At 39.7% G+C, this 25,355-nt stretch overlaps 1 protein-coding gene across 1 annotated transcript in view; it reads right to left on the bottom strand.

Annotated features, from left to right (window-relative positions):
* The window catches only part of DCHS2 (dachsous cadherin-related 2), a 348,116-nt gene that overhangs the window by 122,785 nt on the left and 199,976 nt on the right, over positions 1-25,355 (bottom strand). The window contains exons 5-9 of the mRNA XM_069558324.1: positions 23,552-24,568; positions 21,185-21,372; positions 17,599-17,698; positions 3,776-3,933; positions 1,857-2,700 (exon numbers count right to left, since the gene is read on the bottom strand). Of these exons, the coding sequence (XP_069414425.1) occupies positions 1,857-2,700; positions 3,776-3,933; positions 17,599-17,698; positions 21,185-21,372; positions 23,552-24,568 (2,307 nt within the window). The remainder of the gene's footprint in view (positions 1-1,856; positions 2,701-3,775; positions 3,934-17,598; positions 17,699-21,184; positions 21,373-23,551; positions 24,569-25,355) is intronic.

Raw genomic sequence — 25,355 nt, 5'->3', positions numbered from 1 at the left:
TCCAGAAGACAATGAAGGACAGAGCAGCCTGGCATGCTGCAGTCCTCGGGGTCGCAAAGAGTGGGACATGGGTTAGCAACTGAATAACAAGGTTCTAACAGTATCCCTCTTTATGTCAGAGGACACTTCACGTGTAAATGTGACCAAAGTACAAAAAGTTACGGTTATATCCTTGAAGAGATCAAGTTTTTGTTAAAAAATTATAGTTTCTTTATACTATTCTCAGTTAACTATCTTTCATATTAATAAAAAATAATAAAGACTTTATAACTAGGACAATGAAATTCACAAATAAAATGTCTCTATCCAACTGCCACAGAAGTACATAATTCACATAAGCCACGTGTTATAAAAACTTGCATACATATATTTATTACATAATTCCAACTGTCAAAAATTTTTCTTTTAGAATTGGTACTTGCTTCTCTAATACATGTTTATCCTATAAGAACATTTCTTCAAATAATTAAAGAGATTTACTGAGTCATATTATATAAAATGGCTTCTCAATAAAAGCTTATCATTTTATACTTTACAGACAAAAGCCATTGAAAACCTTACTTTGTCTTAATTAAAAAAAAAAACATGAACCTTGTGAGAGGAAAAAATAGCCCGACTCATATGAGTATATTCAGTAATTAGCATTTTTATGATGTTAAAAAGATCTGTAACAGCCACTGCAATTGTTCAAGATTCATGATACCTATATTACTGAGACACAATTCTATTTTTATCCACCCTCTTTAACAACCTGAAATGGACCCTCCTTAGCCATTCTGGAAAGCATTTTAAGCATTGCTGAAACAGATCCTCAGAGACCCTAGCTCTAACAGAATTTAGCAACCAGGTCTGGACTCTCTCTCCGTCAGTTGGGCTTTTAGGTAGTATGCATGCAGGCCTCAGAATGGAACCATATGTACAGGATTTAATAAATATTTTGATGAAAATTTCCAACAGTATATAGCCAGACTATAATCATGACTTCCAAATCCTACACATTCAATCTCACTTCCAAATAACGTTCTTATTAACAGTTGGACCGAATGGTATACGTCTGAGATTTTTTTCCTATTGTTCATAAAGAAATGACTTTATTTTGAGAATGAGATGGCAGCCCACCTCTTTATTTTCTGAAAATCAGGGCGAAGGAATTTCATTCAATTATATATATGTCTCTGTGTGTGCGTGTGTGTGTTAACTGGTGAGAAACTGCCAGCATTACAAGGTTGACACTTTGCACACATAACTGTCCATCAAGCTGCATCCAAACTTGCAGAAGACATTATCTGGCAGTATGGTGACAGCGAGATAAGAGCAGGGACAGCGAGCGCCATTTCTGCAGAGAACTCAAGATTGAATACATGCTTCTTCCAAAAATAAAATGGTTCAGTTGTGAAAAGTAAGGGTCTTGATGGCCAAATTAATCCAACTATTTAAAAACACATGATTTCCAACTATTTACAAGGGCATGTTTCTATGATCTTAGAGATGCTTTGATACTAAAGTCTTTGATTAACATGGTTGACCAGTCACGTTCTACCTTGATTTATTTTGGTATACCTCCTACCCCATGAACACACACAATGAGGGCAAAAAAGTTGGCTACTGTAAAATATTCACCCCAGGAAATGTGACCTAGCTACAGAGCAGATCTGTATTAACAAACAGGCCAACTACTGTTGGTTTCCTGAATACAACCTCTATGTCTACCACCTGTATAAGTGAAATGGTAAATCAAGTCAAATTTCCTTAATGCATATGCATCTTGAGAAGATCATCTGGTAACAGAGGAAAATGGAAAGGGTAAATGCAAGCAAGCAATCACAGGCTGTAATCGACAGTGACTTAGACGGTACCTGATGACTCATCTAGCATAAAGGCCATGTTTTCATTTCCTGAGAGGATGCTAAATGTTACTCTTCCATTCCTTCCTGCATCTGGATCTTGAGCAGTTATGTGATGTACCAAGGAGCCCACCGCAGCATCCTCTCTGACACGGGCGATGGGGAAGGACGTAAAAGTGGGACTGTGGTCATTCACATCCAGAATCACTACTTTCGCCATCAGTGATCTCAATCGACGGTCCGTCACGTTCACAGCCTGGTCTGATGCGGTTACTGTCAGGACCACAGTTGGAACTCTCTCTCTGTCAAGGGGAGACGTCGTGACCAAAGTGCCAGATGAGGGGTGGATGAGAAATGGATTCATTCCAGGATGGTTGGCTTCAATGAAGTATTGTATTCTACTGTTCAAAAAGCTGCCGTCACCATCTTTGGCATTGAAGATGTGCACCAGAGTACCAACAGGGGTGTCCTCTGCTACACTTATCACAATGAACTCCTCCCGGAAAGATGGGGAATGGTCATTCTGATCTTCCACAGCAACACTCAGGAAGACCGTGGTATTCACGGGAGGGTTTCTGCTATGGTCTTTAGTTACCACCCTGAAAAGATAATGAGACATCATTTCATAATCCAGTTCCTTAGAGAGGAACAAGTCTCCTGTTGAGCTGTCCACTTCAAAGTGACCATCCTTGTCATCTGCAGTGATACTAAAATGCAACTTCCCACTATACTGTCTTTGAAGGTGATCAGGTGACTTTATCAAGCTCATTACTTTTGTAGGCTTCAAGTTTTCTGGTATAACTAAATGTCTAATATTCTGAGAAATGACAGTTCTCCCTCTGGATAGTGGTATCACCTGAAATAAGAATAAAAAGGAGCTGTTAATTTGCGGTATTTTAATAATTTAATCAACACAGGTGCTGCTATTCTTTTGGGAGCTAATTCCTGCTATTCATGATATGTATATATACATATTACAAATAAATATGAATATAGTAATTGATGAGAAATGTCTTTTCTTTTATTGCCTAATTACAGTATGTCTCTGAAAATTAAAAATTGCATAATATCTAGGAGATAAGAAAGTACAGGATTTTCTACTTCCCCGTTTGCTGAACTGGATGCAATGATAGTTTGAGAGGCCACAAATGAGAACCAAGGTAGTTAGTTCCACAAGCTATTCTAAATCCTAGAAACCCTTGTCTCCTTAATGACAACATCTGCATACATTTAAGAATCATGTGTCTGTTCACCTGAAATTAGAGACTTGAGATATTATGATAGAATTTTCTCCCAAACCACACATCCTTAGTCAGTAAAGAATATACTTTGGAAACAGAATACTTGGGGATATATATTCTTGATTAGTATTCATACCTATGTTAATATTACTGATTATCATGTGTTTGAATAAAAATCTTCCTATAGTCATCTTGTTTTTGATGGGTTGGTGTAATTTTTTTTCCTATTATCAAGACTTCCCACAAATCATTTGCTCATTATGACTAAAGGGAAGCCTTAAAATATGGATCTCAAGTGACTTTCTAATTTTTAAAATAGTTACAAAAACTATGTGATTTATTATTGGCCATTTTTTAATAAATGTTTCTTCTGCAAATTTACCAGTTCCTTGAAACAAGGAAAAAAGAAAAGGTATTTTTTGTTCTTCATTAATAAAGTAGTATAAATACCCACATAGTGATGAAAGAATCTTGTCAGTAACTGTACAAATTTTAAATAAACATTTATTTAAATATAACCATTTCTCAAATAGTAGTAAAGTGACTTAATATATTGTACACATACATCTGCAATGCTCTTTAAAGGGAGTATTCACATTTTTAAAGTATCTTCACTTTATACATTTGTATATAAAGTAAAAAAAACCTTTCAGAGCATTTTCCCCCATTTTGTGTGATGTGAGCTATTACCTGAATATTAATAACTGCCTGTCCTTGAAGAGGAGGCACCCCCTGGTCACTGGCAATGACAGTCATCCTGTAAGAAGGTCCATAATCATGTGAAAGTACTCGAGTTGTTCTTATTTCACCACTGTTGGCATCAATCTTGAAGTGATCAGAACTACCTTCTACACATACACACACACACACAAAATTAAAAAATTAATGTTAATAATGCAGAATACAGAGAGTTAACTAATACAAATATATCTGGATCATTTGGGAGATTTATTTACCTTAAGCGCTGTGAGAATATGAACATAAGGATAATATGAAAAATGTAGACAAGAAATGTAACAGATTATAAAAACTTTATTATGGAAATTTTCACATACTAAAAATTAGACAATGATATAATGAACTTTCACATGCCTATCACTTAGCTCCAGTATTTATCCACTCATGGGCCACAACATTGAGCAATCCAATCCTGGGCATATATCCTGACAAAACTATAATTCAAAAAGACACATGTGCTTCTATACTCATAGCAGCACCATTCACAATAGCCGGGATACAGAAACAGCCTAAGTGTCCCTAGACAGGAGAATAGGTTAAAAAAAAGATGCAGATTATATACACAATGGAATATTACTCAGCCATAAAAAGACTGAAATAACGGCATTTGCAACAGCATGGGCGGACCTAGAGATCACCATAAAGTGAAGTAAGTCAGACACAGAAAGACAAATACCACGTGATATCACTTATATGTCAAATCTAAAACATGAACGAAGGAGCCGAACTACCAAACAGAAACAGACTCACAGACACAGAGGACAGACTGTGGTAGCCAAGGGGCAGGACGACAGGGGCTCGGTGGATCTGGGATTAGCAGATGCAAACCATCATATCAAGAATGGACAAATAACAAGGACCTACTGTACAGCACAGGGATTTATATTCAATATCCTATAATAAACCATATGGAAAAGGATAAAAAAATAATATTTGTTAACTCATGGCTAATATTATTAGACATTCAGATATTTCCCTTCCCTGTGTACTTTAAAAGCAAATCTCAGACATTATATTATTTTTCCTGCATATTTTTAACACACATCTCTAAAAGATAAGGAAAAATATAATTATAGTATTATATTTTTAAAAATTAGTAATAATTCCTTCATATTATCAAATTTCTAGTTATTTTTAAAATTTCCAACTGTCTCAAATATTGTTTAGTCAATTCAAATTAGGTTTAACATAAACTCCATATATGCATATCTCTTCAGTCTATCTCTTCCTGTCATCTATTTATTTATTTTTATTTACTTTGCAACCCATCTGCTGAAGAATTGACTATGTATCCTGAAGCTTCCCATGGTCTAGATTTGCCTGTTGCTTCTTTCCAACATGGAGCTTAACACATTCTTCTGTCCTCTATGTTTTCCTTAAATTGGGAGGTAGATGTATAATCAATCAGATTCGGGTTCATTTTAGGCGGAAGACTGCTTCTTAAGTGCTGTGTTGTGTTTTCCTTCAGAGGTACATATCTAATTGTCTCTTTTTGTGATATGGGCACCAGTTGGTACACAGCCTAGATCCATTAATGATTCACGAAATGTTGCAAAGTATAACATTCTGAGTCTAGGATCCCATCTTCATTTATTGGCTAGAATGTATTACTCGAGAGAATTGTCTTATCTGTTTATTGGCAACCCACTGGGGCAGTTCATTATAGGAAAAGTCAGTATAAATGATAGTAAAATTTTATTTAACAGTATTCAAAATAATGGATTGATTCACTAACATACTTTAGTACTCCAACTATGATCATTACAGGTTTGTTTAGTTTCTGTTTTAAGAATCATTAAACATACATTTAAACATATTATAAATGGGTAAATCTATTGCCATTATTATCCCTACTGATGTTCACACTGTTTCATCTCTGAACATTCAGTTCAGTTCAGTCGCTCAGTCATGTCCGACTCTTTGTGACCCCATGAATTGCAGCACGCCAGGCCTCCTTGCCATCACCAACTCCCGGAGTTCACTCAAACTCACGTGCATCAAGTCGGTGATACCATCCAGGCATCTTATCCTCTGTCATCCCCTTCTCCTCCTGCCCCCAATCCCTCCCAGCATCAGGGTCTTTTCCAATGAGTCAACTCTTCACATGTGGTGGCCAAAGTACTGGAGTTTCAGCTTCAGCATCAGTCCTTCCAATGAACACCCAGGAATGATCTCCTTTAGGATGGACTGGTTGGATCTCCTTGCAGTCCAAGGGACTCTCAAGAGTCTTCTCCAACACCACAGTTCAAAAGCATCAATTCTTCAGTGCTCGGCTTTCTTCACAGTCCAACTCTCATATCCATACATGACCAAAGGAAAAACCATAGCCTTGACTAGATGGACCTTTGTTGGCAAAGTAATGTCTCGGCTTTTTAATATGCTGTCTAGGTTGGTCATAACTTTTCTTCCAAGGAGTAAGCGTCTTTTAATTTCATGGCTGCAGTCACTATCTGCAGTGATTTTGGAGCCCCCCAAAATAAAGTCTGACACTGTTTCCACTGTTTCCCCATCTATTTCCCATGAAGTGATGGGACCAGATGCCATGATCTTCATTTTCTGAATGTTGAGCTTTAAGCCAACTTTTTCATTCTCCTCTTTCACTTTCATCAAGAGGCTTTTTAGTTCCTCTTCACTTTCTGCCATAAGGGTGGTGTCATCTGCATATCTGAGGTTATTGATATTTCTCCGGCAATCTTGATTCCAGCTTGTGTTTCTTCCAGTCCAGCGTTTCTCATGATGTACTCTGCATATAAGTTAAATAAGCAGGGTGACAATATGCAGCCTTGACGTACTCCTTTTCCTATTTGGAACCAGGCTATTGTTCCATGTCCAGTTCTAACTGTTGCTTCCTGACCTGCATACAGGTTTCTCAAGAGGCAGGTTAGGTGGTCTGGTATTCCCATCTCCTTCAGAATTTTCCACAGTTTATTGTGATCCACATAGTCAACGGCTTTGGCATAGTCAATAAAGCAGAAAGAGATGTTTTTCTGGAACTCTCTTGCTTTTTCCATGATCCAGCGGATGTTGGCAATTTGATCTCTGGTTCCTCTGCCTTTTCTAAAACCAGCTTGAACATCTGGAAGTTCACGGTTCATGAACTGCTGAAGCCTGGCTTGGAGAATTTTGAGCATTACTTTATTAGTGTGTGAGTGAGATGAGTGCAATTGTGCAGTAGTTTGAGCATTCTTTGGCATTGCCTTCCTTTGATATTAGAATGAAAACCGACCTTTTCCAGTCCTGTGGCCACTGCTGAGTTTTCCAAAATCGCTGGCATATTGAGTGCATACTTTCACAGCATCATCTTTCAGGATTTGAAAGATCTCAACTGGAATTCCATCACCTCCACTAGCTTTGTTAGGATCTTCTTAAAGATGGTTCCCAGGGCTTCCCAGGTGGTGCTAGTGGTAAAGAATCCACCTGCCAATGCAGGAGACGTAAGACATGGGTTTGACCCCTGGGTTGGGAAGTTCCCCTGGGGAAGGGCATGGCAACCCACTCCAGTATTCTTGCCTGGGGAATCCCATGGAGAGAGGAGGCTGATGGGTTATAGTCCATGAGGATGCACAGAGTCGGACACAACTGATGTGACTTAGCATACATGCACAAAGGTGGTTCCTAAGTCTTTGATATGACCTAGTCATCTTTAGCAGCCTCCTGGTATCTGGTTTAACAAAATGTTACAGACTCATCTTGAAGATTTCCTGTCTGAGACCTGGAGTCAGTCATTTCTCCATGGACTCCTGGTTTCTTCCATGGAACACAGTATTGGGAGGTTGTACTCTGCTCATTGCTCCTGGGTCATTCATTCTTTCTAGGCCATCGTCAGTGAACAGAGAATACACATGCACACACTAAAATATGTCCCAAGTTCATACTGATATTTCTAATTCAAACTGATTATGGTAGGGTTTTTTTCTAGTTTGTTAAATAATAGATTTGTATTCTTTGATAAAATCTTAATACTTCAACAATCCAAAAATCTGGACCAGTCATGACTCTCTTTCATTCTTTTATTCAGCTGTCAATGAGTCATTATGATACAACAGGCACTTTACCAGTTATAGGGGAAATAAAGGCAAATCAAAAAGCACTCCTGCCCTTAAGAAAGTCAGAGTATAGGGGGGAGGGAAAGATGGCGGAGGAATAGGATGGGAAGACCACTTTCTCCCTCACAAATTCCTCAAAAGAACATTTCAATGCCGAGCAAACTCCACAAAACAACTTCTGTAGGCTGGCAGAGGACATCAGGCAACCAGAAAAGCAGACCATTGTCTTCAAAAACAGGTAGGAAAAAATATAAAAGATGAGAAAGGAGACAAAAGAGGTGGGGAGGGAGCTCCATCCTGGGCAGGGAAGCCCGTCCCGGGAAGGGAATTTTAAGAAGAGAGGTTTCCAAACACCAGGAAACACTCTCCCTGCCAAGTCTGTGGCGAGCCTTGGAAACACAGAGGGCAATATAACAGGAAGGAAAAATAGATAAATAACTAAAACCAACAGATTACAAGCCCAACAGTAACTCCCCCAGTGGAAAAGCAGCACAGACGCCTGCATCCGCCACTGGGAAGTGGGGGCAGGGCAGGGACACGCGGGAGGCGCGGGCTGCAAAGCTTTGTAAGAATCGGTCAGGAACGCCCCACGCGCAACCAGAACGATCTAACTTGGGCTAGCAAACCAGACTGTGGGATAGCTACCACGCGAAAAGCTCAAACATAAGACACCGCCAGGACCGAGCACAGAACAAAGGACGGAACGGAAAAAGCCGGCTGCAGACCATCCCCCGACGGGGACAGGCAGCCAGAGCCGTAAGGTCTGGAAAGGGGCAATTGCAGACCCGGAGAGACTTTACGTACCTAACTGCAAGCAGGCTCCTTTGCTAAGACTTCTGGGGGTGCTGGACAGTCACAATCTGCCTCACGGGGGGCGCCAGCGGTCCACCCAGAGAGCTGAGCAGCAGCGGCGGAAAAGGTGACAAGCCGCGACGATCGCGCTCGCCAAACTCCTGAGCTACTCGGACCTGGGAAGGGCACAAAGCACAGTCCCAGCCGAATCTGTGCCTCTGAGGGCTGCCTGAGCGCTGAACCTGAGCGGCTTGGACCGGGGAAGTGCACGCAGCCTAGGGCCGGCCCCAGACGGTTCCCAGCTGAGCATCGTAGAGCCGGAGCGGTTTGTGCGCCGCGAGAAAGGACAGGTCAAGCGGGGCTGAGATACTGGGTGCACACGACGGTGCTATTTGTTTGCAGCATCCCCCTCCCCACAGCGCGACTGAACTAGTGAGCCTAAAAAACCAGCAAACAGAAGAAGTTAAACAGAGGGAACCACCTTGGAAGTGATCCCACATGGCCCATAACATCAGAGAAGGACCAGATATATTTTTAATATTTTTAAAATCATTCCTTTTTTTTTTTTTTGCTTTTTTGTTTTTTTTTTGTTTTTTCTTTTTTTTTCTAACTTTTTTTTAATTGTTAAGTCTTCTATTTCTCCTCTAATTTTTATTTCTATAACCTATTATTACTATTAAAAAAAAGACTTTTTTTTTTTTTTAAGGCAAACACCATATATAGTCTTTGGATGGTTGTTGGTGTTTTTTTGTTTGTTTGTTTGTTTTTTAATAATTCTTTTTTTTCTTTCTTCCTTTTTCCTTCTGCTTTTCTTTAATATTGTATCTTTGAAAATCCAACCTCTACTCTAGATTTTTAATCTTTGCTCTTAGGTTTTTGTTGTCAATTTTGTACATTTAAAAACCCAAACTTCACTACCCAAGTTTACCTGAGAGCGAGATTACTGGCTTGACCACTCTCTCCTCCTCTGGACTCTCCTTTTTCTCCACCAGGTGGCCTCTGTCTCTTTTCTCCCCCATCTCTTCTCTATCCAACTCTGTGAATCTCTGAGTGTTCCAGACAGTGGAGAACACCTAAGGAACTGGTTACTGGCAGGATTTGTCTCTCTCCTACTCATTCCTCTCTCTTATCCTCCTGGCCACCTCTGTCTACTTCCTCCCTCTCCTCTTCCCCGTATAACTCTGTAAATACCTCTGAGCGGTCCAGACTATAGAGCGCACATAAGGAACTGACTACTGGCTAGCTTGCTCTCTCCTCTTTTGATCTCACCGCATCTCGTTCCAGTTACCTCTAACTACCCCCTCCATCTTCTCTTCTCCTTGTAACTCAGTGAACCTCTCTGAGTGTCCCTCAATGTGGAGAAACTTTTCATCTTTAACCTAGATGTTTTATCATCGGTGCTGTATAGATGGAGAAGTCTAGAGGCTACTGTAAAAATAAAACTGAAAACCAGAAGCAGGAGGCTTAAATCCAAAGCCTGAAAACATTAGAGAACTCTTGAATTCAGGGAACATTAAGCAATAGGAGCTCATCAAATGCCTTCATACCTACACCGAAACCAAGCTCCACCCAAGGGCCAACAAGTTCCAAAACAAGACATACCATGAAAATTCTCCAGCAACACAGGAACACTCCCCTGAGCCTCAATATACAGGCAGCTCAAAATTATCCCAAAACCTTTGATGTCTCATAACCCATTACGGGTCACTCCACTGCACTCCAGAGAGAAGAAACCCAGCTCCACCCACCAAAACTCCAACACAAGCCTCCCTAACCAGGAAACCTTGACAAGCCACTGATAGAACCCCACCCAAAGTGAGGAAGCTCCATAATAAAGAGAACTCCACAAATTACCAGAATATAAAAAGGCCACCCCTAACGCAGCAATATAACCAAGATGAAGAGACAGAGGAATACTCAGCAGGTAAAGGAACAGGAGAGTTGCCCACCAAACCAAACGAAAGAGGAAGAAGTAGGGAATCTACCTGAGAAGGAATTCCGAATATTGATAGTGAAAATGATCCAAAATCTTGAAATCAAAATGGAATCACAGATAAATAGCCTAGAGACAAGGATTGAGAAGATGCAAGAAAGGTTTAACAAGGACCTAGAAGAAATAAAAAAGAGTCAAAATATAATGAATAACACAATAAATGAGATCAGAAACACTCTGGAGGCAACAAATAGTAGAATAACGGAGGCAGAAGATAGGATTAGTGAAATAGAAGATAGAATGGTAGAAATAAATGAATCAGAGAGGAAACAAGAAAAACGAATTAAAAGAAACGAGGACAATCTCAGAGACCTCCAGGACAATATGAAACGCTCCAACATTCGAATTATAGGAGTCCCAGAAGAAGAAGACAGAAAGAAAGATCATGAGAAAATCCTTGAGGAAATAATAGTTGAAAACTTCCCTAAAATGGGGAAGGAAATAATCACCCAAGTCCACGAAACACAGAGAGTTCCAAATAGGATAAACCCAAGGCAAAACACCCCAAGACACATATTAATCAAATTAACAAAGATCAAACACAAAGAACAAATATTAAAAGCAGCAAGGGAAAAACAACAAATAACACACAAGGGGATTCCCATAAGGATAACAGCTGATCTTTCAATAGAAACTCTTCAGGCCAGGAGGGAATGGCAAGACACACTTAAAGTGATGAAAGACAATAACCTACAGCCCAGATTACTGTACCCAGCAAGGATCTCATTCAAATACGAAGGAGAAATCAAAAGCTTTACAGACAAGCAAAAGATGAGAGAATTCAGCACCACCAAACCAGCTCTCCAACAAATTCTAAAGGATATTCTCTAGACAGGAAACACGAAAAGGGTGTATAAACCCGAACCCAAAACAATAAAGTAAATGGTAACGGGATCATACTTATCAATAATTACCTTAAACGTAAATGGGTTGAACGCCCCAACCAAAAGACAAAGACTGGCCGAATGGATACAAAAACAAGACCCCTCTATATGCTGCTTACAAGAGACCCACCTCAAAACAAGGGACACACACAGACTGAAAGTGAAGGGCTGGAAAAAGATATACCACGCAAATAGAGACCAAAAGAAAGCAGGAGTGGCAATACTCATATCCGATAAAATAGACTTTAAAACAAAGGCTGTAAAAAGAGACAAAGAAGGCCACTACATAATGATCAAAGGAACAATCCAAGAAGAAGATATAACAATTATAAATATATATGCACCCAATATAGGAGCACCGCAATATGTAAGACAAATGCTAACAAGTATGAAAGGGGAGATCAACAATAACACAATAATAGTGGGAGACTTTAATACCCCACTCACACCTATGGACAGATCAACTAAACAGAAAATTAACAAAGAAACGCAAACTTTAAATGATACATTAGATCAGTTAGACCTAATTGAAATCTATAGGACATTTCACCCCAAAACAATGAATTTCACCTTTTTTTTCAAGTGCTTATGGAACCTTCTCCAGGATAGATCACATCCTGGGCCATAAACCTAAACTTGATAAATTCAAAAAAATCGAAATCATTCCAAGCATCTTTTCTGACCATAATGCATTAAGATTAGATCTCAATTACAGGAGAAAAACTATTAAAAATTCCAACATATGGAGATTGAACAACACACTTCTGAATAACCAACAAATCACAGAAGAAATCAAAAAAGAAATCAAAATATGCATAGAAACTAATGAAAATGAAAACACAACAACCCAAAACCTGTGGGACACTATAAAAGCAGTGCTAAGAGGAAAGTTCATAGCAATACAGGCATACCTCAAGAAACAAGAAAAAAGTCAAATAAATAACCTAACTCTACAACTAAAGCAACTAGAAAAGGAAGAATTGGAGAACCCCAGAGTTAGTAGAAGGAAAGAAATCTTAAAAATTAGGGCAGAAATAAATGCAAAAGAAACAAAAGAGACCATAGCAAAAATCAACAAAGCCAAAAGCTGGTTCTTTGAAAGGATAAATAAAATTGACAAACCATTAGCCAGACTCATCAAGAAGCAAAGAGAGAAAAATCAAATCAATAAAATTAGAAATGAAAATGGAGAGATCACAACAGACAACACAGAAATACAAAGGATCATAAGAGACTACTCTCAGCAGTTGTATGCCAATAAAATGGACAACATGGAAGAAATGGACAAATTCTTAGAAAAGTACAATTTTCCAAAACTGAACCAGGAAGAAATAGAAAATCTTAACAGACCCATCACAAGCACGGAAATTGAAACTGTAATCAGAAATCTTCCAGCACACAAAAGCCCAGGTCCAGACGGCTTCACAGCTGAATTGTACCAAAAATTTTGAGAAGAGCTAACACCTATCCTCCTCAAACTCTTCCAGAAAATTGCAGAGGAAGGTAAACTTCCAAACTCATTCTATGAGGCCACCATCACCCTAATACCAAAACCTGACAAAGATGTCACAAAAAAAGAAAACTATAGGCCAATATCACTGATGAACATAGATGCAAAAATCCTCAACAAAATTCTAGCAATCAGAATCCAACAACACATTAAAAAGATCATACACCATGACCAAGTGGGCTTTATCCCAGGGATGCAAGGATTCTTCAATATCCGCAAATCAATCAATGTAATTCACCACATTAACAAATTGAAAAATAAAAACCATATGATTATCTCAATAGATGCAGAGAAGGCCTTTGACAAAATTCAACATCCATTTATGATAAAAACTCTCCAGAAAGCAGGAATAGAAGGAACATACCTCAACATAATAAAAGCTATCTATGACAAACCCACAGCAAACATTATCCTCAATGGTGAAAAATTCAAAGCATTTCCCCTAAAGTCAGGAACAAGACAAGGGTGTCCACTTTCACCGCTACTATTCAACATAGTTCTGGAAGTTTTGGCCACAGCAATCAGAGCAGAAAAAGAAATAAAAGGAATCCAAATTGGAAAAGAAGAAGTAAAACTCTCACTGTTTGCAGATGACATGATCCTCTACATGGAAAACCCTAAAGACTCCACCAGAAAATTACTAGAGCTAATCAATGAATATAGTAAAGTTGCAGGATATAAAATCAACACACAGAAATCCCTTGCATTCCTATACACGAATAAGGAGAAAGTAGAAAAAGAAATTAAGGAAACAATTCCATTCACCATTGCAACGAAAAGAATAAAATACTTAGGAATATATCTACCTAAAGAAACTAAAGACCTATATATAGAAAACTATAAAACACTGATGAAAGAAATCAAAGAGGACACTAATAGATGGAGAAATATACCATGTTCATGGATTGGAAGAATCAATATAGTGAAAATGAGTATACTACCCAAAGCAATCTACAGATTCAATGCAATCCCTATCAAGCTACCAGCCACATTTTTCACAGAACTAGAACAAATAATTTCAAGATTTGTATGGAAATACAAAAAACCTCGAATAGCCAAGGCAATCTTGAGAAAGAAGAATGGAACTGGAGGAATCAACTTGCCTGACTTCGGGCTCTACTACAAAGCCACAGTCATCAAGACAGTATGGTACTGGCACAAAGACAGACAAATAGATCAATGGAACAAAATAGAAAGTCCAGAGATAAATCCACACGCATATGGACACCTTATCTTTGACAAAGAAGGCAAGAATATACAATGGAGTAAAGACAATCTCTTTAACAAGTGGTGCTGGGAAAACTGGTCAACCACTTGTAAGAGAATGAAACTAGATCACTTTCCAACACCGCACACAAAAATAAACTCAAAATGGATTAAAGATCTAAATGTAAGACCAGAAACTATAAAACTCCTAGAGGAGAACATAGGCAAAACACTCTCTGACATAAATCACAGCAGGATCCTCTATGATCCACCTCCCAGAATTCTGGAAATAAAAACAAAAATAAACAAATGGGATCTAATTAAAATTAAAAGCTTCTGCACAACAAAGGAAAATATAAGCAAGGTGAAAAGACAGCCTTCGGAATGGGAGAAAATAATAGCAAATGAAGCAACTGACAAACAACTAATCTCATAAATATACAAGCAACTCATGCAGCTCAATTCCAGAAAAATAAACGACCCAATCAAAAAATGGGCCAAAGAACTAGATAGACATTTCTCCAAAGAAGACATACGGATGGCTAACAAACACATGAAAAGATGCTCAACATCACTCATTATTAGAGAAATGCAAATCAAAACCACAATGAGGTACCACTTCACACCAGTCAGAATGGCTGCGATCCAAAAATCTGCAAGCAATAAATGCTGGAGAGGCTGTGGAGAAAAGGGAACCCTCCTACACTGTTGGTGGGAATGCAAACTAGTACAGCCACTATGAAGAACAGTGTGGAGATTCCTTAAAAAATTGCAAATAGAACTACCTTATGACCCAGCAATCCCACTTCTGGGCATACACACCGAGGAAACCAGAATTGAAAGAGACACATGTACCCCAATGTTCATCGCAGCACTGTTTATAATAGCCAGGACATGGAAACAACCTAGATGTCCATCAGCAGATGAATGGATAAGAAAGCTGTGGTACATATACACAATGGAGTATTACTCAGCCATAAAAAAGAATTCATTTGAATCAGTTCTGATGAGATGGATGAAACTGGAGCCAATTATACAGAGTGAAGTAAGCCAGAAAGAAAAACACCAATACAGTATACTAACACATATATATGGAATTTAGGAAGATGGCAATGACGACCCTGTATGCAAGACAGGAAAAAAGACACAGATGTGTATAATGGACTTTTGGACTCAGAGGGAGAGGGAGAGGGTGGGATGATTTGGGAGAATGGCATTCTAACATGTATACTATCATGTAAGAATTGAATTGCCAGTCTATGTCTGACGCAGGATACAGCATGCTTGGGGCTGGTGCATGGGGATGACCCACAGAGATGTTATGGGGAGAGAGGTGGGAGGGGGGTTCATGTTTGGGAACGCATGTAAGAATTAAAGATTTAAAAAAAAAAGAAAAGAAAGTCAGAGTATAGAGCAGGAAATTATGTAACATTTGCTGGTTGTGATATCTATACTTCGATCCATTTACTTCATTCATATAGGATATAAACAAAGATATGTATATATATATGTAAACAAAGATATATATGTTCCCATTATATTGATTTTTATCTTGTTATTTTATCTTATATTTTGTAGTTGCTTCTATTTTGCAATTGGATGAAGTTAAAGCAAGGGTATGAATAACATAATAGATAATATCATATTTTTAAGACTAATTTTTTTTTTAAATCAACATTTCAAACTTTCAGAAATATATGATGACCATCCATGGAAACACTTCCAGGTTGGTAAAGTCTCAATATTTCTTCAAATTTTTTAAAGAAATGACAAAATATAAATACAGCAGAGAACCTGTGTATACCTCCAAATTTCATTCCCCATTTTCTTCCCTATGGACAGCCTCTGTTCTAAAGTGGAGATGTATCTCTCTAGACCATATATTCGTGGACAATTTCTAGGATGGTTGTGTTTCTTTGCAAATAATGGAATCATAGAAGGATTATATTTTATCTTGCGTGTGTGTCTGTGTATCTGTCTGTCTCTCTGCAGCAGGTTCATTGTCCCTGAACAATGCACTCCGTCCCCTTCCCAAGCATGAACAGGGTTTGCATTTTCATTTCTTTCTGCTTTCAGGTCTTTCATCAACATTTTGCAATTTTCTACACAAAGGTCTTGAATATATTTTACTGAAATTTCCCTCCCTATGCTTTTCATCAAGATGATTCTGATTTGGAAGGGAAACATTTAATTTGTGGGTCCTCTTCAAAGAGATAGGACAATATTCCCATCCCAGAGAAGCCCCAGCAAGTGAAAAACCATGAAGCCTAAACTTTATGATCTTTGAAGCAAGCCAGACCCTACACCCTATGATTTTCTTTGTTATAGTGAATCAAACCTTTGAAATCCTGGTTAGTTTCTAAAATGCTAGTGCTTTTTGTATATTGACATTGCTCCCAGAAATATTTTTATGCTATTGATTCCAATGGTTTGCCTGTAGCATATTTGGGGTTTCCATGCAGGCAATTAAATTATCTGCAGGTAAGAGCAATATTGTCTCTTGCTTCCCTATGTTTGTATCAAACATGACACAGCAAAAATACCTTTTAAAATCATATAAAGACACAATGTCAATTTAAGGTAATCATTGGATCCAATCACAGGAATGCAATGCCTGTGCATTCTCAAAGAAAAATGTAAACATAAGCCTGTCTCAGTAGAATTCCCACATACACATACTTGAGTGCACATATGTGATATTTTGAGTATGATTTACTCTGACCTGAAGAATATTTAATTTTCATAGAGATTCACAGGTGCTTGGTATTTATAATCATATGTCTTTATGGGGAAGAGTTAGTCACTTAGTCATGTCTGACTCTTTGCAACCCCATGGACTAGATAGCCCACCAGGTTCCTCAGTCCATGGAATTCTCTAGGGACAAATACTGGAGTGGGCAGCCACTCCCTTATCCAGGGGATCTTCCCAACTCAGGGATTGAACCTGGATCTCCTGCATTATAGGCAGATTCTTTACCATCTGAGACACCAGGGAAACCCTGTCTTTATATGTCTTTATACTCAATATCATTTTTTTACACATAAACTATTAATAGTGCTTTCCTCAATAAAGGCTGATTTGCATTTTTAGATTATTGAACATAATTCATTTAAAATGGATGATTGGCTGATTTCTCTTTAGGACATGAAAAAAACTGTATGATTTTACATTAAACTTTCAAAAATTTTTTTAAAAAGGTGATTCTAGAAGACAACAAAATTATTTTGTGTGCAATTTGGTGTTATTTTTAGCATTAACTATTTTCTCAGAAGGAGGCAGACGTTTGGTAGACAGCAGAGGAAATGCTAAAAGCTCTTAATCCTATATGAATAGTAAGTTTTACCTGAAGATATCGAATATATAACTTCCGCATTGCTTCCCTCATCAAGATCCTTTGCAAACACAGTTGTAACCAACATATTTACTGGCTGACCTTCCAGAACCTGTCATTAAGACAAATGAATGACAAATTAGTACGTGGAACTTAAACAAGAAATATCAATGAAACTTGAAACAAAAGAACACAATGTTCCTGTTATTTTTAAACTACTTTTAAACCCACACATAATTCAAATGTCTACCATATAAAGGTTATATGAATGTAAATCCATGAAAATAATCCATATTACACATTTAAATGTTTCATTCAATTTGAACAAATTATCTGCAGCATTTAAACTAATTTTGAGAGGAAAAAAAGGAAATAAAGTTGACTAAAAACTGTCAGATTTTTGATGCAAGAAGCAACAGCTAGAACCAGACATGGAACAATGGACTGGTTCAAAATTGGTAAAGGTATATGTCAAGGCTGGATATTGTCACCCTACTTATTTAACTTAAATGCAGAGTACATCATGTGAAATGCCGGACTAGATGAAGCACAAGCTGGAATTAAGATTGCAGGGAGAAATATCAATAATCTCAGATATGCAAATGACATCACCCTTATAGCAGAAAGTGAAGAGGAACTAAAGAGGCTCTTGATGGAGGTGAAACAGGAGAGCGAAAAAGCTGGCTTAAAACTTAGCATTCAAAAAACTAAGATCATGGCATCCGGTTCTGTCACTTCATGGCAAATAGCTGGGGAAACAATGGAAACAGGGACAGACTTTATTTTCTTGGGCTCCAAAATCACTTCAGATGGTGACTGCAGTCATGAAATTAAAAACACTTGCTCCTTGAAAGTAAGGCTATGAGCAACCTAGACAGCACATTAAAAAACAGAGACACTACTTTGCCAATAAAGATGCATATAGTCAAAGATATGCTCCAAAATCAGTGCAGATGGTGACTGCAGCCATGAAATTCAAAGACGCTTACTCCTTGGAAGAAAAGTTATGACCAACCTAGATAGTATATTCAAAAGCAGAGATATTACTTTGCCGACTAAGGTCAGTCTAGTCAAGGCTATGGTTTTTCCTGTGGTCATGTATGGACGTGAGAGTTGGACTGTGAAGAAGGCGGAGCACCAAAGAATTGATGCTTTTAAACTGTGGTGTTGGAGAAGACTCTTGAGAGTCCCTTGGACTGCAAGGAGATCCAACCAGTCCATTCTGAAGGAGATCAGCCCTGGGATTTCTTTGGAAGGAATGATGCTAAAGCTGAAACTCCAGTACTTTGGCCACCTCATGTGAAGAGTTGACTCATTGGAAAAGACCCTGATGCTGGGAGGGATTGGGGGCAGGAGGAGAAGGGGATGACGGAGGATGAGATGGCTGGATGGCATCACAGACTCGATGGACGTGAGTCTGAGTGAACTCCGGGAGATGGTGATGGACAGGGAGGCCTGACACGCTGCGATTCATGGGGTCGCAGAGTTGGACATGACTGAGCGACTGAACTGAACTGGACTGATGGCTTTTTCAGTAGTCATGTATGGATATGAAAATTGGACCACAAAGAAGGCTGAGAGCTGAAGAACTGATGCTTTTGAACTGTGCTGTTAGAGAAGACTCTTGAGAGTCACTTGGACTGCAAGGAGGTCAGTCCTGAATATTCATTGGAAGGACTGGTGCTGAAGTCCAATACTTTGGCCACCTGATGTGAAGAGCTGACTTATTAGAAAAGACCCTGATGTTGGGAAAGATTGAGGGCGGGAGGAGAAGGGGATGACAGAGGACGAGATGGTTGGATGGCATCACTGACTCAGTAGGCATGAGTTTGAGTTAGCTCTGGGAGATGGTGAAGGACAGAGAAGCCTGGCGTGCTGCAGTCCATGGGGTCCCTGAGAGTCAGACACAACTGAGTGACTGAACAACAACAAAAAGGATTCTAGCTTCTTACGCATCACCTTCTTAGGGCATTTTTACAGGTCTGAAACATGCTAAAGATAAACGTAGACTATTATTTCAGGAAAAGTATCTTATTAATTAACAGAAACTTTCCTGGAATACTGAAAAACACATGTGGAACTGAACTCCTAGTTTCTGCTCTATTGCCTAATTAAGCTGTGAAATGTCATCCTTGGCACTTCCCTGATGGCTCAGCAGGTAAAGAATCCTCCTACAACACAAGAGATGCAGGAGATACAGGTTCAGTCCCTGGGTCAGGAAGACCTCCTTGATGGAGGGCATGGCAACCCACTCCAGTATTCTTGCCTGGAAAATCCCATGGACAGAGGAGCTGGCGGGCTGCGATCCACAGGGTCATAAAGAGTCACACATGACTGAAACGACTGAGCATACCGTACACATGTCAGGCATAAAATGAAATAATATAAAATCATAAGGATGGTATCATGATGCTCCACGATGGCAGAGTTTTCTTTAAATATGATTTTGGAAGCTGAGTTTAAAGTTATTAACCTCCTCGATACCTTTTTTGTGTTTTTCAACATGCATATCTGAGCTTAATTTGAATGTTCAATTATTTTAGAGCAATAGCTTCCAAACTTTTTATTTATATAACCCATTTATTTTAAAAGAAGTATGAGTACGTTCAAGATACATTTATCAATTATCTACATGAACTAACATGCTAATTTATTATGTACATTATAAAACATACAAAAATATGGAAATGAAAGATATAAGATCACAGAAATATAATTAGAAGTTTTCGCATTTGCTTGCAAAGATCAAATGTTACAATCTTTGGGTGCACGTCAGTCGCAAAGAGTTGGACATGACTCAGCATCTGAGCACGCGTGCACCCTTCACTTTAAAGCTACAGATTGTTCTGTCTTCAACTAACCAGCTCAAAGATGTTTTTCAGTTGAGCTCTAAACAAAGAAAGGCATGAATATTACTGGAAAAAAAAAATCCATGTCTGAGCACTACTGATAATGAAGTACCATTATGTTTGCATACAACAGACACAACCACATTATCATAAAACAACTGAGTGTGTGATCCTAAATAGAACATATAAGCATTTTATTTTTTAAATTTATGAATTTTTAAATTGGAGGACAATTGTTCTACAGTATTGTGTTGGTTTCTGCCATGAATCAGCTATAGGTATATCTTTTCTTTTTTCTAATAATTACAGGTTTCACATTTAGATCTTTAATCCATTTTGAATTTATTTGTGTATATTACCATATGTGAAACAGATCACCAGTCCAGGTTCGATGCATGAGACAGGGCACTCAGGGCCGGTGCACTTGGATGACCCTGAGGGATGGAATGGGAAGGGAGGTGGGAGGGGGGTTCAGGATGGGGGACACATATATATTCGTGACTGATTCATGTCAATGTATGGCAAAAACCACCACTATATTGTAAAGTAATTCACCTCTAATTAAAATAAATTAATTAATTTAAAAAATAATTATAGGTTTCTATGACATGTGGACAATTCTAAACCTAAAACTGGATGCATTTCCACACCAAGACTGACTGGGTAAGTTCATGCTTTTCACCACAAGATGGTGCTCAAAACTAGTGACCAAAATTAATACAAAGGCTGCAGGGCTATTTTGCACATACCTTGACGTACAGTTCCTTCCCAGCGAGGCACTGTGGGAAGTACGGCCTGTTGTCATTGATGTCAGTAACTGAGACGTGCACCAGCGTGGTGGCGCTGCGCGGAGGGGAGCCGTGGTCGCTCACCAGGACGGCCACCTGATGGTGCGCGCGCTGCTCGTGATCCAGGGCCACCCAGCTGATCAGCTCCCCTGAGGAGCACAGAGCAGCGTGAGAGAAGACGCCACTTGTACCACAATTCTGTTGTTAAGAACCCCAATCCAGACCAATGCCCAGAAAGGAAAATCAGACGCAAAGCTCTAAGAGCACAATTTCCAACAGCACACTCTTTAGTAACCTAGCTCCACTGCTGAAAGAATTTTCTGAAGTTTCTTCTGTCATCTTCAATTCGTCATTCTTTGTATTTCAAACTATCTACCACGAACCATTTGAACTAAAGAATGTATAGACTTATTTATTACTATCTCACAAAATATATGTATAGTGAGCATAATGACTTCCCAAATAACTGCATGCTTTACAAACCATATTTTGCATAGTCTTGCTCAAAACTCTCTTCTAGGCTATGTCCCTCGTGTTTCATCTCACAGACTCAGGCATAAAATTGTAAATGCCTCTACATACTACCAAGGGCCATCTCCCACTGTAGAGTTCTACCAGGAATTAATTTCCTCACTATCTATGAAAATATCAATTTGTGAGAAAGTAATCATGAAGAAACTATTACCTAACATTGCCATTTCTAAGATTTTTTTTTTTTTTGCCCTTGTCCTCCAAATGAAATGACCATGTGAAAAATAAAAAGTGAAATCAGGAACAAAAAAATTCATATCTGGATAAGTTGCTAAATTGGTGAAGCTAAAATGCAGTATTTACGTATTCCTTTACTATGTCATTTTTTTAGTGGACACCTGGTCTTCTGAATCTGGGCACTGGACTGACTGTGGGAGAGAGAAGATCATGTGGGGACCAAACGTATATTTTATTTCCAAAAAAATAAACTGCTGAGTGAAACAGAAGACCTAAGAGAACTATTCAGCACTTGGAAGCAAAGAGCAAGCAGGACCGTCGTGGCAGCAGTGCAGCTTGCGCCCTGCTGGGGGCGGCCAGCTCAGGAGGGAATGGGATCCGGGATGCAGCTGGCCATCCTAGCAGGCCTTGTGTCCTGGGGTAAAGCGCCATCTGCTGGAGGAAGGGGCACCTTTTCCTCACTCACACAGTGGGCACCTAGAAGGTAATTAGAACTGAATTCAAATTGGGTCCCACTACAGTCCAGTACTGAAACTCCAGTACTTTCGCCACCTCATGCTAAGAGTTGACTCGTTGGAAAAGACTCTGATGCTGGGAGGGATTGGGGGCGGGAGGAGAAGGGGACGACAGAGGTTGAGATGGCTGGATGGCATCAGCGACTCGATGGATGTTGAGTCTGAATGAACTCCGGGAGTTGGTGATGGACAGGGAGGCCTGGCGCGCTATGATTCATGGGGTCGCAAAGAGTCAGACACGACTGAGCGACTGAAATGACTGACTGACAGTCCATGGGTCACAGACTGAGCAGCTCACACACACACACACACACACACACACACACACACACACACACACACACACACATACATAGAGCGAAGGGCAACATGTACAAGGACCACAGCATGAATGGTGCCTCTTGGAAATGTACAAAGTGGTGACCTTCTCACTTCTTTTTAGCCCCATGACCTTGGGCATGTTATTTGAGCTATGCAGGTCTCAGTTTCTGCAGCTATATGGTTGCAGTATAAGCACAGTTCATTTGTAGGTAGTTGCAGGAATTAAAGTCCTTGCAAATTTATATAATATAAATTTTAAAATATAATTAAATTTTTATACTTAAGACTTGGAAAAAAAAAAAACCTCAGTGTAAATATTTGCCCATTCCCCATGGTTCCTTGAAAAAAAAAATGAGAATGGGGAAATATATCAAATGAGTAATTTTGAAATCTTAATTAATGGATTTTTTAGTTCTTCATCAATGACATTTATGTTTTATAAAATATTATTTGAAATATTTAAAGACATCTACAAGTGAAAAAATATGGTGGAAGAGACTAGACTTTACACAAGAGTTTATCCAGTCCAGTTCTCATTGTAGCTCTAATTCAAAAAGAGAACCATGTATGGACAGACAGTATGTGGGTGTGAGGCAAGGAAGCATGGATCATTCTAGGAAAAATTCTTTTCAATTTTGACTTTACTTCAAAATCACAATACTGTCATCAAGTAAAGTGTTTACTAAAAACTGCAATTTTATATATTTGCACTAGTATTATAACTTAGATTTGGGTTTTGTCAATTCCAATTTTAAAGCAATAAGTGCAAGCTACAAAATGCTACCTGTATTAGGATTCATCTTGAAGAATTTTCCATCAGACAAAAGGAAATATGACAGCTGTCCATTCTTTCCGGAGTCTCTGTCAATTGCTGTAATTTTGCCTATTACCCCTTGGGGCATAGGACTCTCCTGGACTTTCAAAAACAATACATCATGCAAGAAGGTAGGGGAATTGTCATTCTCATCCAGGACATGAACAATTACTGAAGTGCTCACATTTTGTGACAATTTGTCCTCTGGGATCCAGGCAAACACTCTAAAATTATACATTTGCGTGGATTCATAGTCAAGCTGTCGCCGCAAAAAAATCCAACCTGTGAAAGGATGGACGCCAAACGCAGCGGAATCTGTGCTGGGCTCCAACCGGTACACGAGCTGCGGGGAAGCACCCTGCGGGCCCAGTGGGCGGGCCCGGATGCGCAGGACTGGGGTCATCGGCGAGAGCGACTCACTCACTTCCACTTGATAGACCAAATGCTCAAACGTCAAAGACGGGCTTCGCTCCTGTCGCGCGATAATGACTGTCAGCAGCAACAGGGACGCCCGAGAAGGAACGCCGAGGTCCCGGGCCACCAGGGTCAGAGTGCACGCCTGCGCCTGAGCGCCGGGCAGGCTCCGGTTGAGGTACACCACGCCGAGCCCCGCGTCCACCGCGAAGAGGCTCGGGCTCTGGCGCGCGATGGCGTAGCGGACGAGCCCGTTGGGCCCGCTGTCTCTGTCTTCTGCACGGGCGCGGTACAAGGCTGTGCCAGGCAGCGTGCTCTGAGACACTGTAACCTCATCGGAGGCTCTGGGGAACACTGGGGGGTTGTCATTGACGTCGACGACGGTTATGTTGACCTCTGTGCTGCTGCAGGCGGGGGAGCTGCCGAGCTGTGCCTGGACGGTGAGCACAACCACCGGGTGCGCTTCGTGATCCAGAGGCTTCTGGGTTCGAATGGTGCCCAGCCATGGGTGAATGGAGAACGTGCCGTCCAGATTGCCAGAGGAGATCCTATAAAAAATTGGCTCTGAGGAATCTGAAAAGAAAAAGAGAAAAAGAAAGGACGAAATTAAAGGAGAAGGCAATCACTTTAGGCTAAAAGAACATACCTACTAGAAACACTAAGAACTGGAAGCGCTAACGTGGATCACATACACGGAGAATACTGTGCAATGTCACGTCTTCCTCGGCTCTCCAACGCCTGTTGTAAGTGGACACATGGTCTCTCAAGTATCAGTAGACAAAAGTACTGTCCCGGGACAAGGAGAAAGCCACGGGTTTCACCATCTTCCTTCCCTCTTCTTGAATTAAGTAAAACAGAAAGATATTCAGAAAATAATGTGGATGCCTATATTTGAGGAAGCAAAGTCAAGTATTTCCTACTCCAAGGGATATTCCCCACCCAGGGGTCTAACCCAGGTCTCTTGTATGGAGGGAGACTCCTGCATTGCAGATGGATTCTTTACCAACCGAGCCACTAGGGAAGCCCCTTCTCTACAATAGCTACTGACAAAAGGCGAATACCATCCCCAAAAGTTAAGGAAAGAAGAGGAGATGGATTAGGTTTAGGGTTAGGGAGCAGGATGGGATTCCCTGGTGCCTCAGATAGTAAAGAATCCATCTACAATGCAGGAGACCTGGGTTCAGTCCCTGGGTCGGGAAGATCCCCTAGAGAAGGGAATGGAAACCCACTCCAGTATTCTTACCTGGAGAGTCCCATGAACAGAGCAGCCTGGTGGGCTACCATCCAAGGGGTCTTAAAGAGTCAGACATGACTGAAGGACTAACACTTTCACTAGGGAGCAGGATAAAATCTTTGAACA

The sequence above is a fragment of the Ovis canadensis genome, chromosome 17 (assembly GCF_042477335.2).
Source record: "Ovis canadensis isolate MfBH-ARS-UI-01 breed Bighorn chromosome 17, ARS-UI_OviCan_v2, whole genome shotgun sequence".
In the NCBI taxonomy this organism is placed as follows: Eukaryota; Metazoa; Chordata; class Mammalia; order Artiodactyla; family Bovidae; genus Ovis; species Ovis canadensis.
This window is presented reverse-complemented; position numbering and strand designations above follow the sequence as displayed.